At 60.2% G+C, this 16936-nt stretch overlaps 1 protein-coding gene across 1 annotated transcript in view; it reads left to right on the forward strand.

Moving 5' to 3' along the window:
* The window catches only part of SHKBP1 (SH3KBP1 binding protein 1), a 29510-nt gene that overhangs the window by 631 nt on the left and 11943 nt on the right, over window positions 1-16936 (forward strand). Inside the window, exons 3-11 of the mRNA XM_090129872.1 lie at window positions 1791-1836; window positions 4634-4766; window positions 5055-5135; window positions 7690-7848; window positions 7957-8041; window positions 12683-12873; window positions 12952-13067; window positions 13152-13239; window positions 16355-16471. Of these exons, the coding sequence (XP_089985998.1) occupies window positions 1791-1836; window positions 4634-4766; window positions 5055-5135; window positions 7690-7848; window positions 7957-8041; window positions 12683-12873; window positions 12952-13067; window positions 13152-13239; window positions 16355-16471 (1016 nt within the window). The remainder of the gene's footprint in view (window positions 1-1790; window positions 1837-4633; window positions 4767-5054; window positions 5136-7689; window positions 7849-7956; window positions 8042-12682; window positions 12874-12951; window positions 13068-13151; window positions 13240-16354; window positions 16472-16936) is intronic.

Genomic DNA, 16936 nt, shown 5'->3' on the forward strand with positions numbered 1-16936 from the left:
GGGTGTAGGGGGGGTCTGAAATGTGTCTGGGGGGGGGAATGGGGGGTGTGGGGGTTCTATGTGGGGCTGGAAGGGGCCTGTGGGGGGGTTGGAGGGTTCTGTTGGGGAGGCTGGGGGGTAAATAGTGGGGCTGGGGTCGTTCTGTGGGGCTGGGGGGGCTTCTATGGGGGGTGTGTGGGCTGTGAAGGGGGTTTGGTGCTGCTATGGGGGGCTGGGGGGGGATCTACGGGGGGGATGTGGGGGTCTGAGATGTGTTGGGAGGGTAGAATGGGGGTCTGGGGGTTCTGAGGGGGTTCTTGGGGGGGTCAGAAGCGTGTTTGGGGGGAGAATGGGGAGTGTGGGGGTGCTATAAGGGGATCTGGGGTGGTCTGAAATGATTCTGGGGGGGTAGAATGGGGGGTGTGGGGGTTCCTTGGGGTGTCGGGGGGGTCTGAGATGTGTCTGGGGGGGTAGAATGGGGGTCTGGGGGTTCTGGGGGGGTTCTTGGGGGGGGTCAGAAGCGTGTTTGGGGGGAGAATGGGGAGTGTGGGGGTGCTCTAAGCGGGTCTGGGGGGGTCTGAAATGTTTCTGGGGGGGTAGAATGGGGGGTCTGGGGGTTCCTTGGGGTGTCGGGGGGTCTGAATTGTGTCTGGGGGGGGGAATGGGGGGTGTGGGGGTTCTATGTGGGGCTGGAAGGGGCCTGTGGGGGGGTTGGCGGGTTCTGCTGGGGGGTAAATAGTGGGGCTGGGGTCGTTCTGTGGGGCTGGGGGGGGCTTCTATAGGGGGTGTGTGGGTTGTGAAGGGGGGTTTGGTGCTGCTATGGGGGGCTGGGGGGGATCTATGGGGGGGATGTGGGGGTCTGAGATGTGTCTGGGGGGGTGGAATGGGGGTCTGGGGGTTCTGGGGGGGTTCTTGGGGGGGTCAGAAGCGTGTTTGGGGGGAGAATGGGGAGTGTGGGGGTGCTCTAAGGGGGTCTGGGGGGGGTCTGAAATGTTTCTGGGTGGGGTCGAATGGGGGGTGTGGGGTTTCCTTGGGGTGTCGGGGGGGTCTGAATTGTGTCTGGGGGGGGGAATGGGGGGTGTGGGGGTTCTATGTGGGGCTGGAAGGGGCCTGTGGGGGGGTTGGAGGGTTCTGTTGGGGGGGCTGAGGGGTAAATAGCGGGGCTGGGGTCGTTCTGTGGGGCTGGGGGGGCTTCTGCAGGGGGTGTGTGGGTTGTGAGGGGGGGTTTGGTGCTGCTATGGGGGGCTGGGGGGGGATCTATGGGAGCATGTGGGGGTCTGAGATGTGTCTGGGGGGGTAGAATGGGGGTCTGGGGGTTCTGGGAGGGTTCTTGGGGGGGTCAGAAGCGTGTTTGGGGGGGAAATGGGGAGTGTGGGGGTGCTATAAGGGGGTCTGGGGGGGTCTGAAATGTTTCTGGGGGGGTAGAATGGGGGGTGTGGGGGTTCCTTGGGGTGTCGGGGGGGTCTGAAATGTGTCTGGGGGGTGGAATGGGGGGTGTGGGGGATCTATGTGGGGCTGGAAGGGGCCTGTGGGGGGGTTGGAGGGTTCTGTTGGGGGGGCTGGGGTCGATCTGTGGGGCTGGGGGGGCTTCTATGGGGGGGTCTGGGGGTTCCGGGGGGGGGTCTGGGGGGGTCTGTAAAGTGTCTGGGGGGGAGAATGGGGGGTATGGGGATTCAAAAGGGGGGGGTCTGAAATGTGTTTGGGGGTGTAGAATTGGGGGTGTGGGGGTTTTAAGTGGGGCTGGGGGCTTCTGAGGGGGGGGGCTGAGGGGGGGGGGGGGAAGCCCTGACCTCCATTTCCCTCCCCCTCAGTCTCCTGAGCGGCCGCATCTCCACCCTGAGGGATGAGACGGGAGCGGTGAGACCCCCAAATCCCCCCCCCCTAAATTTCCCCTAAATCCCTCTAACTGTCCCCAAAATCCCTTCCAATTCCTTCCCCCCCCCCCCCCAAAAAAAAAAAAACACCCCCAGAACTGCCCAGCCCCACATCGCTCTCCACATCTTTCCTGGTCCCCCCCCCCCCCTCCCAGATGTCCTAAATCCCTCCCCAAAATCCCAAAATCTGCCCCCAAAATTCCCCTTATTCACCCCCCCCCCCCCCAATCCTTTTTCCCCAAATCTCCTGGATTTTACCCTAAATCTTCACCCAAAATCCCTCAAATTTCTGCTGAATCCACCTCCAGCCCCCCCCCCCCCCATCTGCTCCCCAAATCCCAAAGATCTTCCCCTAAATCCCCCCAGATCCCCCCCCCAAATCCCTCCCTCATCCCCCCCTCCCCGATCTGCCCCCACCTTGCCCTAAATCCCACCCCAAATCCCCCCCAATCCCCTTTAATCCCACCCCCGACTCTCCATACCTGCACCCCCCCAAATCTCCCCCTAAACCCCTCCAAACCCCCCCAAATTCCCCCCCAACCCCCCCATGATGACCCCTGACCCCCCCCAAATCCCCCACACCTTACCCTATATCCCCCCCACCCCAAAATCCCCCCCATCCCCTCTAATCCCACCCCCCAAATCTCTCCCCCATACCTCCCCCCCCAAATCTCCCAATAAACCCCATACCTCCATGCCCCCCAAATCTCCCCCTAAACCCCTCCAAACCCCCCCAAATTCCCCCCTAACCCCTCCATGACGACCCCTGACCCCCCCCAAATCCCCCACACCTTATCCTATATCCCCCCCACCCCAAAATCCCCCCCCAATCCCCTCTAATCCCACCCCCCAAATCTCTCCCCCCATACCTCCCCCCCCAAATCTCCCAATAAACCCCATACCTCCCCCCCAAATCTCCCCCTAAACCCCTCCAGACCCCCCCAAATTCCCCCCCAACCCCCCCATGACGACCCCTGACCCCCCCAAATCCCCCACATTTTACCCTATATCCCCCCCCACCCCAAAATCCCCCCCCCCAATCCCCTCTAATCCCACCCCCAAATCTCTCCGCCATACCACCACCCCCAAATCTCCCCCTAAACCCCTCCAAACCCCCCCAAATTCCCCCCAACCCCCCATGACAACCCCTGACCCCCCCAAATCCCCCACAGCTTACCCTATATCCCCCCCCCAAAATCCCCCCTATCCCCTCTAATCCCACCCCCCAAATTTCTATACCTCCATCCCCCCAAATCTCCCAATAAATCCCATCCCTCCCCCCCAAATCTCCCCCTAAACCCCTCCAGACCCCCCCAAATCACCCCCAACCCCCCCATGACAACCCCTGACCCCCCCAAATCCCCCCCACCTTACCCTATATCCCCCCCCACCCCAAAATCCCCCCCCATCCCCTCTAATCCCACCCCCCAAATCTCTCCCCCATATCTCCCCCCCCAAATCTCCCCCTAAACCCCTCCAGACCCCCCCAAATCACCCCCAAAGCCCCCCATGACGACCCCTGACCCCCCCAAATCCCCCACACCTTACCCTATATCCCCCCCCACCCCAAAATCCCCCCCATCCCCTCTAATCCCACCCCCCAAATCTCTCCCCCATACCTCCCCCCCCAAATCTCCCAATAAACCCCATCCCTCCCCCCCAAATCTCCCCTTAAACCCCTCCAGACCCCCCCAAATCACCCCCAACCCCCCATGACAACCCCTGACCCCCCCAAATCCCCCCCACCTTACCCTATATCCCCCCCCACCCCAAAATCCCCCCCCATCCCCTCTAATCCCACCCCCCAAATCTCTCCCCCATACCTCCCCCCCCAAATCTCCCAATAAACCCCATACCTCCCCCCCAAATCTCCCCCTAAACCCCTCCAGACCCCCCCAAATCACCCCCAACCCCCCCATGACAACCCCTGACCCCCCCAAATCCCCCTCACCTTACCCTATATCCCCCCCCACCCCAAAATCCCCCCCATCCCCTCTAATCCCACCCCCCAAATCTCTCCCCCATACCTCCACCCCCAAATCTCCCAATAAACCCCATACCTCCATGCCCCCCAAATCTCCCCCTAAACCCCTCCAAACCCCCCCAAATTCCCCCCCAACCCCCCCATGATGACCCCTGACCCCCCCCAAATCCCCCACACCTTACCCTATATCTCCCCCCACCCCAAAACCCCCCCTCCATCCCCTCTAATCCCACCTCCCAAATTTCTATACCTCCATCCCCTCAAATCTCCCAATAAACCCCATCCCAAAACCCCCCCAAATCTCCCCCTAAACTCCTCCAGACCCCCCAAATTCCCCCCATGACGACCCCTGACCCCCCCCAAATCCCCCACACCTTACCCTATATCCCCCCCCACCCCAAAATCCCCCCCATCTCCTCTAATCCCACCCCCCAAATCTCTCCCCCATACCTCCACACCCAAATCTCCCAATAAACCCCATCCCTCCCCCCCAAATCTCCCCCTAAACCCCTCCAAACCCCCCCAAATTCCCCCCAACCCCCCATGACGACCCCTGACCCCCCCCCAAATCCCCCTCACCTTTCCCTATATCCCCCCCCACCCCAAAATCCCCCCCATCCCTTCTAATCCCACCCCCCAAATTTCTATACCTCCATCCCCTCAAATCTCCCAATAAACCCCATCCCTCCCCCCCAAATCTCCCCCTAAACCCCTCCAAACCCCCCCAAATTCCCCCCCAACCCCCCCATGACGACCCCTGCCCCCCCCCCCAAAACCCCAAAATCCCACCTTACAGATTTTCATCGACCGGGACCCCACCATCTTCGCCCCCATCCTCAATTTCCTGCGCACCAAAGAATTGGATCTGCGTGACATCAGCCCCTCCGTGCTGCTTCATGAGGCTCAGTTCTATGGCATCACCCCCTTAGGTGCCACCTTTGGGGTCACCCTGGGGGTGGGGGTCTTATTTTTGGGGGTGGGGGGCTTATTTTTGGGTTGGGGGGGCCGTGGGCACTGACACAGAAGCCCCCTCCCCTCTATTTCTGCCCTCCCCCCTCCCTGTGCTGCTTCACGAGGCTCAGTTCTACAGCATCACCCCCTTAGGTGCCACCTCTGGGGACACCCTGGTGGTTTGGGGGGGCTTTTTTTGGGGTGTTGGGGGGGGGGGCACTGACAGAAGCCCCCTCCCCTTTATTTCTGCCCCCCCCCCCCCCAAGTTCGTCGCCTGCAGCTACGGGAGGAGTTGGACCGCTCGTCCTGCGGGAGCGTCCTCTTCAATGGTTACCTGCCACCTCCAGGTAGGGGATTTGTCACCCCCCCCCTTGTCCCCCCCCCGCATTTGGAGGTGACAAAGTAGGGTGACACCCCCCCCCCCTCCCCTTCTGGGACAGTTGTCACCCCCACCTTGTCAGACATGGGGACGGTGACACCACCATTGGGACCATTGCCACCCCCCCCCCCTTGCCACCCCCCCCTTGCCACTTGCCCCCCCCCCCCCTTGCCACCTTCCTCCTCCTTCTCACGGCCTCCCCCCCCCTTGTCAGCCCCCCCTTGTCACCCCCTCCCCTGTCTCACCCCCCCCCCTTGTCACCTTATACCTCACCCTCCCCCCCCCCCTTGTCACCCCCCCCCCAGCCACTCCCCCCCCCCTTTATCAGACATGGGGATAGAGCGAGTGCCCCCCACCACTGGACCTCTTTCCCCCCCCCTCCCTTTTCTCAAAACTACTGACAAAAACACCACCACCACCACCACCACCTTCATTACCCACCTTTCCCCCCCCTAAATCCCCCCCCCTCATTTCAGCATCCCCAGCCAAACCCTGCAGCCCCCCCAGCTCTGCATCCCCACGACCCCCTTCCTTTCCCCCCCCCAAATCCCCCCCCATTCATTTCAGCATCCCCTGCCAAACTCCGCAGCCCCCCAAGCTCCACATCCCCACCACCCCCTTCATTACCCTCCTTTCCCCCCCTCAAACCCCCCCCTCAATTCAGCATCCCCAGCTCCGCATCCCCACGACCCCCTTCCTTCCCCCCCCCTAAATCCCCCCCCACATTTCAGCACCCCCAGCCAAACGCTGCCGCCCCCCCAGCTCTGCATCCCCATGACCCCCTTCATTACCCACCTTTCCCCCCCTCAACCCCCCCCTCATTTCAGCATCCCCAGCCAAACCCTGCAGCCCCCCCAGCTCCGCATCCCCACCACCCCCTTCATTGCCCTCCTTTTCCCCCTCCCCCCACCCCCCTGTTTCAAGCATCCTCAGCCAAATGCAGCCCCCCCAGCTCCTCATCCCCACGACCCCCTTCATTACCCTCCTTCCCCCCCCCAGCAACCCCCCCCCCTCATTTCAGCATCCCAGCTCCTCATCCCCACAACCCCCTTCATTACCCACCTTTCCCCCCCCTAAATCCCCCCCCCTCATTTCAGCATCCCCAGCCAAACGCTGCAGCCCCCCCAGCTCTGCATCCCCATGACCCCCTTCATTACCCTCCTTTCTCCCCCCCTCAAACTCCCCCCCTCGTTTCAGCCCCCCCAGCTCCTCATCCCCACGACCCCCTTCATTACCTTCCTTTCCTCCCCCTGTAACCCCCCCCTAAATCCCCCCCCTCATATCAGCATCCCCAGCCAAACGCCGCAGCCGCCCCAGCTCCGCATCCCCACCACCCCCTTCATTACCCTCCTTTCCCCCCCCTAAATCCCCCCCCTCATTTCAGCATCCCCAACTCCTCATCCCTACAACCCCTTTCCTTTACCCCCCCAAATCCCCCCCCCTCATTTCAGCATCCCCAGCCAAACGCAGCCCCCCCAGCTCCTCATCCCCACCACCCCCTTCATTACCCACCTTTCCCCCCCCTAAATCCCCCCCCTCATTTCAGCATCCCCAGCTCCACATCCCCATTTCCCCCTTCCTTTCCCCCCAAGTCCCCCCCCCCACATTTCAGCACCCCCAGCCAAACGCTGCCACCCCCCCAGCTCTGCATCCCCATGACCCCCTTCATTACCCACCTTTCCCCCCCCAAACCCCCCCCCTCATTTCAGCATCCCCAGCCAAACCCTGCAGCCCCCCCAGCTCCGCATCCCCACCACCCCCTTCATTACCCACCTTTCCCCCCCCCAAATCCCCCCCCCTCATTTCAGCATCCCCAGCCAAACTCTGCAGCCCCCCCAGCTCCGCATCCCCACCACCCCCTTCATTACCCTCCTTTCCCCCCCCACCCCCCTGTTTCAAGCATCCCCAGCCAAACGCAGCCCCCCCAGCTCCTCATCCCCACCACCCCCTTCATTACCCACCTTTCCCCCCCTAAACCCCCCCCTCATTTCAGCCCCCCCAGCTCCGCATCCCCACCACCCCCTTCATTACCCACCTTTCCCCCCCTCAAACCCCCCCCTCATTTCAGCATCCCCAGCTCCGCATCCCCACGACCCCCTTCCTTTCCCCCCCCCTTAAATCCCCCCCCTCATTTCAGCATCCCCAGCCAAACTCTGCAGCCCCCCCAGCTCCGCATCCCCACGACCCCCTTCATTACCCTCCTTTCCCCCCCCTAAATCCCCCCCCCTCTTTTCAGCATCCCCAGCCAAACGCAGCCCCCCCAGCTCTGCAACCCCACGACCCCCTTCATTACCCTCCTTTCCCCCCCAAACCCCCCCCCCTCATTTCAGCACCCCCAGCCAAACCCTGCAGCCCCCCCAGCTCCGCATCCCCACGACCCCCTTCATTACCCTCCTTTCCCCCCCAAACCCCCCCCCTCATTTTAGCATCCCCAGCCAAACGCAGCCCCCCCAGCTCCTCATCCCCACCACCCCCTTCATTACCCACCTGTCCCCCCCCTAAATCCCCCCCCCTCATTTCAGCACCCCCAGCCAAACGCCGCAGCCGCCCCAGCTCCGCATCCCCGCGCCCCCCCTCGGACCGCGCCGCCATCCGCCGCAGCCACACCATGCCTCCCAACCTGGGCCAAGCCGGGCTGCTGGGACGGCCAGCAGAGGATCGTGGGCTCCCTTCCACCACCGGTAGGGGCACAACTGAAAACCCCCCCCCCCTTGTCCTCCCTATTTCTTCTCCTTCCCCCCTTCTCCCAGCTGGCCCCAGTTTGGTGACGGCGCTGCTTTCCCCTGCAGGCTGTGAGGTTGGGATGGTGCGCATCGTTTGTGGCCATCACAACTGGATCGCCGTGGCTTACGCACATTTCCTCGTGTGCTATCGGTGAGGGCATGGACAGGCTGAGGTGTGACATGGGGACAGGCTGAGGTGTGACATGGGGACAGGCTGAGCTGTGACATGGGGACAGGCTGAGGTGTGACAGGGACAGCAGAGCTGTGACACAGGGATGCTCACTGCTGTGACACAGGGACAGGCAGAGCTGTGACAGGGGGACAGGCAGAGCTGAAAGGCAGGGATGCTCACTGCTGTGGCGTGGGGACAGGCAGAGGTGTGACACAGGGACACAGGGACAGGCAGAGGTGTGACACAGGGATGCTCATTGCTGTGACACGAGGACAGGCAGAGCTGTGACACGAGGACAGGCAGAGCTGAAAGGCAGGGATGCCCACTGCTGTGGCGCGGGGACAGGCAGAGGTGTGACACAGGGACACAGGGACAGGCAGAGGTGTGACATGGGGACAGGCAGAGCTGTGACACAGGGATGCTCACTGCTGTGCCACGGGGACAGGCAGAGGTGTGACATGGGGACAGGCAGAGCTGTGACAGGGACAGCAGAGCTGTGACACAGGGATGCCCACTGCTGTGACACAGGGACAGGCAGAGGTGTGACACAGGGATGCCCACTGCTGTGACATGGGGACAGGCAGAGCTGGGGCACGGGGACAGGCAGAGTTGTGACAGGGACAGCAGAGCTGTGACACAGGGATGCTCACTGCTGTGACATGGGGACGGGCAGAGCTGAAAGGCAGGGATGCTCACTGCTGTGACGGGGACAGGCAGAGGTGTGACACAGGGATGCTCACTGCTGTGTCAGGGGGACAGGCAGAGGTGTGACACGGGGACAGGCAGAGCTCTGACACAGGGATGCTCACTGCTGTGACACGGGGACAGGCAGAGCTGAAAGGCAGGGATGCTCACTGCTGTGATGCAGGGACAGGCAGAGGTGTGACACAGGGACACAGGGACAGGCAGAGGTGTGACATGGGGACAGCAGAGCTGTGACACAGGGATGCTCAATGCTGTGACACGGGGGGACAGGCAGAGCTGAAAGGCAGGGACTGGCAGAGGTGTGACACAGGGATGCCCACTGCTGTGACATGGGGACAGGCAGAGCTGGGGCACGGGGACAGGCAGAGCTGTGACAGGGACAGCAGAGCTGTGACACAGGGATGCTCACTGCTGTGACACAGGGACAGGCAGAGCTGAAAGGCAGGGATGCTCACTGCTGTGACACAGGGATGCTCACTGCTGTGACACGGGGACAGGCAGAGGTGTGACATGGGGACAGGCAGAGCTGTGCCACAGGGATCCCCACTGCTGTGACAGGGGGACAGGCAGAGCTGAAAGGCAGGGACAGGCAGAGGTGTGACACAGGGATGCCCACTGCTGTGACACAGGGACAGGCAGAGCTGTGACATGGGGACAGGCAGAGGTGTGACACAGGGATGCTCACTGCTGTGGCACGGGGACAGGCAGAGGTGTGACATGGGGACAGGAAGAGCTGTGACAGGGACAGCAGAGCTGTGACACAGGGATGCTCACTGCTGTGACATGGGGACAGGCAGAGCTGTGACATGGGGACAGGCAGACCTGGGGCACGGGGACAGGCAGAGCTGTGACAGGGACAGCAGAGCTGTGACACAGGGATGCTCACTGCTGTGACACGGGGACAGGCAGAGCTGAAAGGCAGGGATGCTCACTGCTGTGATGCAGGGACAGGCAGAGGTGTGACAGGGACACGGGGACAGGCAGAGCTGAAAGGTAGGGATGCTCGCTGCTGTGACAGGGGGACAGGCAGAGCTGTGACACGGGGATGCTCACTGCTGTGACACGGGGGGACAGGCAGAGCTGTGACAGGGACACAGGGACAGGCAGAGGTGTGACACAGGGACAGGCAGAGCTGAAGGGTAGGGATGCTCACTGCTGTGACAGGGGGACAGGCAGAGCTGTGACAGGGGGACAGGCAGAGGTGTGACACGGGGATGCTCACTGCTGTGACACGGGGGGACAGGCAGAGCTGTGACAGGGACACAGGGACAGGCAGAGGTGTGACACAGGGACAGGCAGAGCTGAAGGGTAGGGATGCTCACTGCTGTGACAGGGGGACAGGCAGAGCTGTGACAGGGGGATAGGCAGAGGTGTGACAGGGACAGCAGAGCTGAAACACAGGGATGCTCACTGCTGTGACATGGGGACGGGCAGAGCTGTGACACAGGGATGCTCATTGCTGTGACAGGGGGACAGGCAGAGGTGTGACAGGGGGACAGGCAGAGCTGTGACACGGGGATGCTCACTGCTGTGACAGGGGGGCAGGCAGAGGTGTGACAGGGGGGCAGGCAGAGGTGTGACAAGGGGACAGGCAGAGGTGTGACATGGGGACAGGCAGAGGTGTGACACAGGGATGCCCACTGCTGTGATGCAGGGACAGGCAGAGCTGTGACATGGGGACAGGCAGAGCTGGGGCACGGGGACAGGCAGAGGTGTGACAGGGACAGCAGAGCTGTGACACAGGGATGCTCACTGCTGTGACACAGGGACAGGCAGAGGTGTGACACGGGGACAGGCAGAGCTGTGACACAGGGATGCCCACTGCTGTGACAGGGGGACAGGCAGAGCTGTGACAGGGGGACAGGCAGACCTGGGGCACGGGGACAGGCAGAGCTGTGACAGGGACAGCAGAGCTGTGACACAGGGACGCCCACTGCTGTGACACAGGGCCACCCACTGCTGTCCCCACGGTGTCCCCTGATGTCACTGATTGTAGATCACGGACTGGTGTGGGTTGAAAGGACCGCGATGATCGTCTCGTTTCAGCCCTCCTGATACGTGTAGGGTCGTCAGGAGACCCACAGGGACCCATAGAGACCCACAGGGACCCATAGAGACCCATAGATCCCCTACAGAGACCCATAGAGACCCATAGGTCCCTCACAAAGTCACATAGAGACCCCCAGATCCTTGGTTGAGACCCACGGAGACCCCTCAATCCCCCACAAGGACCCATAGAGACCCCTAGATCCTCCCACAGAGACCCCTAGCTCCCCTACAGAGACCCATAGATCCCTCACGGGGACCCATAGAGACCCATAGATCCCTCACAAAGTCACATAGAGACCCCCAGATCCTTGGTTGAGACCCACTGAAACCCCTAAATCCCCCACAAGGACCCACAGAGACCCGTAGATCCCCCACAAGGACCCACTGAAGCCCCTAGATCCCCTGTAGAGACCCATAGTGACCCCTAGATCCCCTATAGGAAGACTAGCTCCCCTGTAGGTCCCTCACAAAGACACGTAGGGACCCATAGAGACCTATAGATCCCCCACAGGGACCTATAGAGACCCCCAGATCCCTGGTTGAGTCCCATAGGGGCCAGGCTGCTCTGAGAACCCATAGGGTTCCATAGGGACCCATAGGGTGCTCAGAGAATTCATAGAGTGCCATAGGGGCCCATAGGGTGCCATAGGGGCCCATAGGGTGCTCAGAGAACCCGTAGGGTGCCTTAGGGGCCTATAGGGTGCTCAGAGAACCCATAGGGTGCCATAGGGATCCATAGGGTGCTCAGAGAACCCATAGGGTGCCATAGGGGCCCATAGGGTGCTCAGAGTACCCATAGGGTGCCATAGGGATCCATAGGGTGCTCAGAGAACCCATAGGGTGCCATAGGGGCCCATAGGGTGCCATAGGGGCCTATAGGGTGCTCAGAGAACCCATAGGTGCCCATAGGGTGCCATAGGGACCCATAGGTTGCTCAGAGAACCCATAGGGTGCCATAGGGATCCATAGGGTGCTCAGAGAACCCATAGGGTGCCATAGGGGCCCATAGGGTGCTCAGAGAACCCATAGGGTGCCATAGGGACCCATAGGGTGCTCAGAGAACCCATAGGGTGCCATAGCGGCCCATAGGGTGCCATAGGGTGCTCAGAGAACTCATAGGGTGCAATAGGGGCCCATAGGGTGCTCAGAGAACCCATAGGGTGCCATAGGGGCCCATAGGATGCTCAGAGAACCCATAGGGTGCCATAGGGGCCTATAGGGTGCTCAGAGAACCCATAGGGTGCCATAGGGGCCCATAGGATGCTCAGAGAACCCATAGGGTGCCATAGGGACCCATAGGGGCCCATAGGGGCCTATAGGGTGCTCAGAGAACCCATAGGGTGCCATAGGGGCCCATAGGGTGCTCAGAGAGTCCATAGGGGCCCATAGGGTGCTCAGAGAACCCATAGGGTGCCATAGTGACCCAGAGGGTGCTCGGAGAACCCATAGGGTGCCATAGGGTGCCATAGGGGCCCATAGGGGGCAATAGGGGCCCATAGGGTGCCATAGGGTGCTCAGAGAACCCATAGGGTGCCATAGGGTGCTCAGAGAACCCATAGGGTGCCATAGGGATCCATAGGGGCCCATAGGGACCAGGTCCCTCTGCACAGCCCAAGACCAACCCTCGAGTGCCACCCCTTAGCAATGATTTCCCCCCCCATCCACCCTGACCCACAACCATTAATTGCAATTAATTACATCCATCCATCCAGCCAATTCCTTACCCATCCTTCAAACTCACCCACGCCTCTCCAATTTAGAAGGAAGGATGCATTGGGGGCTGGACCAACATCACCCCCCAACGATGATGCTGTCGTCCCCCCCGGCGTCACCCCCTCAACATTGTCCCCTTCCCCTTCAACCCAGGTTGAAGGAGACCTCAGGCTGGCAGCAAACCTTTTCCAGCCCTCGCTTGGATTGGCAGATCGAACGCGTGGCCCTAAACGCCAAAGTTTTGGGGGGTCCTTTGGGTGACCACGACAAAATGGTGGCGGCCGCATCCTGCAGCGAAATCATCCTCTGGGCTCTACGAGCCGATGGCAACGGCAACGAGATCGGTGGGTGGGTGGGTGGGTGGGGGGCACCTGGGTGGGAGAGGGGGGGGTTTTGTGATGAGGTTTTGGTGCCTCTTCCAGGCGTCTTCCATTTGGGCGTCCCGTTGGAAGCGCTCTTCTTCGTTGGCAACCAACTGATTGCCACTAGCCACACCGGCAAGATCGGCGTCTGGAATGCAGTCACCAAACACTGGCAGGTGGGGAGGGGGATGGGGGATGGGGGGGGGGGGCAACGGGAGGAGGTGATGGGGGTGATTTTCACCTGCTCGACTCCGTTGTAGGTTCAGGATGTGGTTCCCATCAATAGCTACGATGCTGCCGGCACCTTCTTGCTGTTGGGGTGCAATAATGGTTCCATCTACTACGTGGGTGAGAGTTAAAGGGGGGGGGGGGAATCACTTGGTGGGATTTGGGGGTCTTCGATGGGCTCTGGGGGGGGTCCTTCGGTGGTTTTGGGGGGTTATTCGGTGGTCTTTGGGGGTTTCTGATGGGCTTTGGGGGTCTCTAAAGGTCTTTGGGGGTCCGTCGGTGGTCTCTGGGGGGTCCAGCAATGGTCTTTAGGGGTCTCTGAAGGTCTTTGGGGGGCCATAAGTGGTCTTTGGGGGTCTCTGAAGGTCTTTGGGGGGCCATAAGTGGTCTTTGGGGGTCTCTGAAGGTCTTTGGGGGTCTCTGAAGGGCCTTGGGGGTCCATCGGTGGTCTTTGGGGGTCAGTCTGTGGACTTTGGGGGGTCCATCGGTGGTCTTTAGGGGTCTCTGAAGGTCTTTGGGGGTCCATCAGTGGTCTTCAGGGGTCTCTGAAGGTCTTTGGGGGGCCATCAGTGGTCTCTGGGGGTCAGTCAGTGGTCTTCGGGGGTTTCTGAAGGGTCTTTGGGGTCCATCAGTGGTCTTTGGGGGTCTCTGAAGGGCCTTGGGGGTCCATCAGTGGTCTCTGGGAGTCAGTCAGTGGTCTTTAGGGGTCTCTGAAGGGTCTTTGGGGTCCATCAGTGGTCTTTGGGGGTCTCTGAAGGTCCTTGGGGGTCCATCGGTGGTCTCTGCGGGGTCCAGCTATGGTCTTTGGGGGTCTCTGAAGGTCTTTGGGGGTCTCTAAAGGTCTTTGGGGGTCTCTGAAGGGGCTTGGGGGTCCATCGGTGGTCTTTGGGGGTCTCTAAAGGTCTTTGGGGGTCCATCGGTGGTCTTTGGGGGTCAGTCAGTGGACTTTGGGGGGTCTCTGAATGGTCTTTGGGGGTCTCTGAAGGTCTTTAGGGGTCTCTAAAGGTCTTTGGGGGGCCATTGGTGGTCTTTGGGGGGTCTCTGAAGGTCTTTGGGGTCAGTCAGTGGTCTTTGGGGGTCTCTAAAGGTCTTTGGGGGTCCATCGGTGGTCTTTGGGGGTCTCTGAAGGGGCTTGGGGGTCCGTCAGTGGTCTTTAGGGGTCTCTAAAGGTCTTTGGGGGTCCATCGGTGGTCTTTGGGGGTCAGTCAGTGGTCTTTGGGGGGTCCATCAATGGTCTTTACGGTCTCTGAAGGTCTTTAGGGGTCTCTAAAGGTCTTTGGGGGGCCATTGGTGGTCTTTGGGGGGTCTCTGAAGGTCTTTGGGGTCAGTCAGTGGTCTTTGGGGGTCTCTAAAGGTCTTTGGGGGTCCATCAGTGGTCTTTAGGGGTCTCTAAAGGTCTTTGGGGGGTCCATCAATGGTCTTTAGGGTCTCTGAAGGTCTTTGGGGTCCATCAGTGGTCTTTGGGGTCTCTGAAGGTCTTTGGTTGACCATCAGTGGTCTTTGGGGGTCTCTGAAGGTCTTTGGGGTCCATCAGTGGTCTTCGGGGTCTCTGAAGGTTTTTGGGGGGCCATCAGTGGTCTTTTGGGGGTCTCTGAAGGGCCTTGGGGGTCTCTGAAGGTCTTTGGGTTCCATCAGTGGTCTCTGGGGGTCAGTCAGTGGTCTTCGGGGGTTTCTGAAGGGTCTTTGGGGTCCATCAGTGGTCTTTGGGGGTCTCTAAAGGTCTTTGGGGGTCTCTGAAGGGCCTTGGGGGTCCGTCAGTGGTCTTTGGGGGTCTCCAAAGACTTTTGGGGGCCGATTGATGGGCTTTGGGGTCAGCTAAGGGCTTTGGGGTTCCATCAGTAGTCTGTATGGGTCTTTTTGGGGGTCTCCAAAAGAATTTGGGAACCCATCGGCGGTCTTTTGGGGTCTCCAAAAGGGTTTGGGAACCCGTCGGTGATGATCTTCTGGGGTCTCCAAAAGGGTTTGGGAACCCGTTGGTGGTGACGTTTTGGGGTCTCCAAAAGGTTTTGGGAACCTGTCGGTGGTGATGTTTTGGGGTCTCCCAAAGGATTTGGGAACCCGTTGGTGGTGATGTTTTGGGTTCTCCAGAAGGATTTAGGAACCCTTTGGTGGTGATGTTTTGGGGTCTCCAAAAGGATTTGGGAACACGTTGGAGGTCATGTTTTGGGGTGTCCAAAAGGATTTGGGAACCCGTTGGTGGTGATGTTTTGGGGTCTCCCAAAGGATTTGGGAACCCATTGGTGTTGATCTTTTGGGGTCCCAAAAGGTTTTGGGAACCCATCGGTGGTGATGTTTTGGGGTCTCCCAAAGGATTTGGGAACCCGTTGGTGGTGATCTTTTGGGGTCTCCAAAAGGATTTGGGAACACATTGGTGGTGACGTTTTGGGGTCTCCAAAAGGTTTTGGGAACCTGTTGGTGGTGATGTTTTGGGGTCTCCAAAAGGATTTGGGAACCCATTGGTGGTGGTCTTTTGGGGTCTCCAAACAGGTTTGGGAGCACATTGGAGGTGATGTTTTGGGGTCTCCAAAAGGTTTTGGGAACCTGTTGGTGGTGATCTTTTGGGGTCTCCCAAAGGATTTGGGAACCCGTTGGTGGTGATCTTTTGGGGTCTCCAAAAGGGTTTGGGAACACATTGGAGGTGATGTTTTGGGGTCTCCAAAAGGATTTGGGAACCCATCGGTGGTGATGTTTTGGGGTCTCCCAAAGGATTTGGGAACCCGTTGGTGGTGATGTTTTGGGGTCTCCAAAAGGGTTTGGGAACACATTGGAGGTGATGTTTTGGGGTCTCCAAAAGGATTTGGGAACCCATTGGTGGTGATGTTTTGGGGTCTCCAGATGGATTTGGGAACCTGTTGGAGGTGATGTTTTGGGGTGTCCAAAAGGATTTGGGAACCCGTTGGTGGTGATGTTTTGGGGTCCCAAAAGGATTTGGGAACCCATTGGTGGTGATGTTTTGGGGTCTCCAAAAGGATTTGGGAACCCGTTGGTGGTGATGTTTTGGGGTCCCAAAAGGATTTGGGAACCCATTGGTGGTGATGTTTTGGGGTCTCCAAAAGGATTTGGGAACCCATCGTTGGTCTTTTGGGATCTCCAGAGGGTTCTGGGTGACACAGGACGTATGTCACACATTGTCACCTGCTGACCCCCCACCCACCCGTCCTTGTTGTCCCCAGGGACACCGGGGGGGTGGCCCATGGTGACAATCTCCCCTTGTGTCCCCCCCCAATCCCCCCAGATGTGCAGAAGTTCCCGCTGCGCATGAAGGACAACGACCTCCTGGTGACAGAGCTCTACCGGGACCCCTCCGAGGACGCCGTCACCGCGCTCAGTGTCTACCTCACACCCAAGAGCAGTAAGGGTCACCTCCACGAGGTCCTTGTCACCTCCACGGGCTCCTTGTCACCTCCATGGCCACCTTGGCTCTTCTCTGGCCACCTTGTCACCTCCACGGCCACCTTGTCACCTCCACGAGGTCCTTGTCACCTCTATGGTCACCTTGTCACCTCCACGGGCTCCTTGTCACCTCCATGGCCACCTTGGCACTTCTCTGGCCACCTTGGCACCTCCATGGGCTCCTTGTCACCTCCACGGGCTCCTTGGCACTTCTCTGGCCACCTTGTCACCTCCACGGGCTCCTTGTCACCTCCACGGCCACCTTGTCACCTCCACAGGCTCCTTGTCACCTCCACGGGCTCCTTGTCACCTCCATGGCCACCTTGTCACCTCCACGAGGTCCTTGGCACTTCCATGGGCTCCTTGTCACCTCCACAAGGTCCTTGTCACCCCCACGGCCACCTTGTCACCTCCACGAGGTCCT

This window comes from Phasianus colchicus, chromosome 38 (assembly GCF_987193195.1).
Source record: "Phasianus colchicus chromosome 38, bPhaCol1.hap1.1, whole genome shotgun sequence".
Lineage (NCBI taxonomy): Eukaryota > Metazoa > Chordata > Aves > Galliformes > Phasianidae > Phasianus > Phasianus colchicus.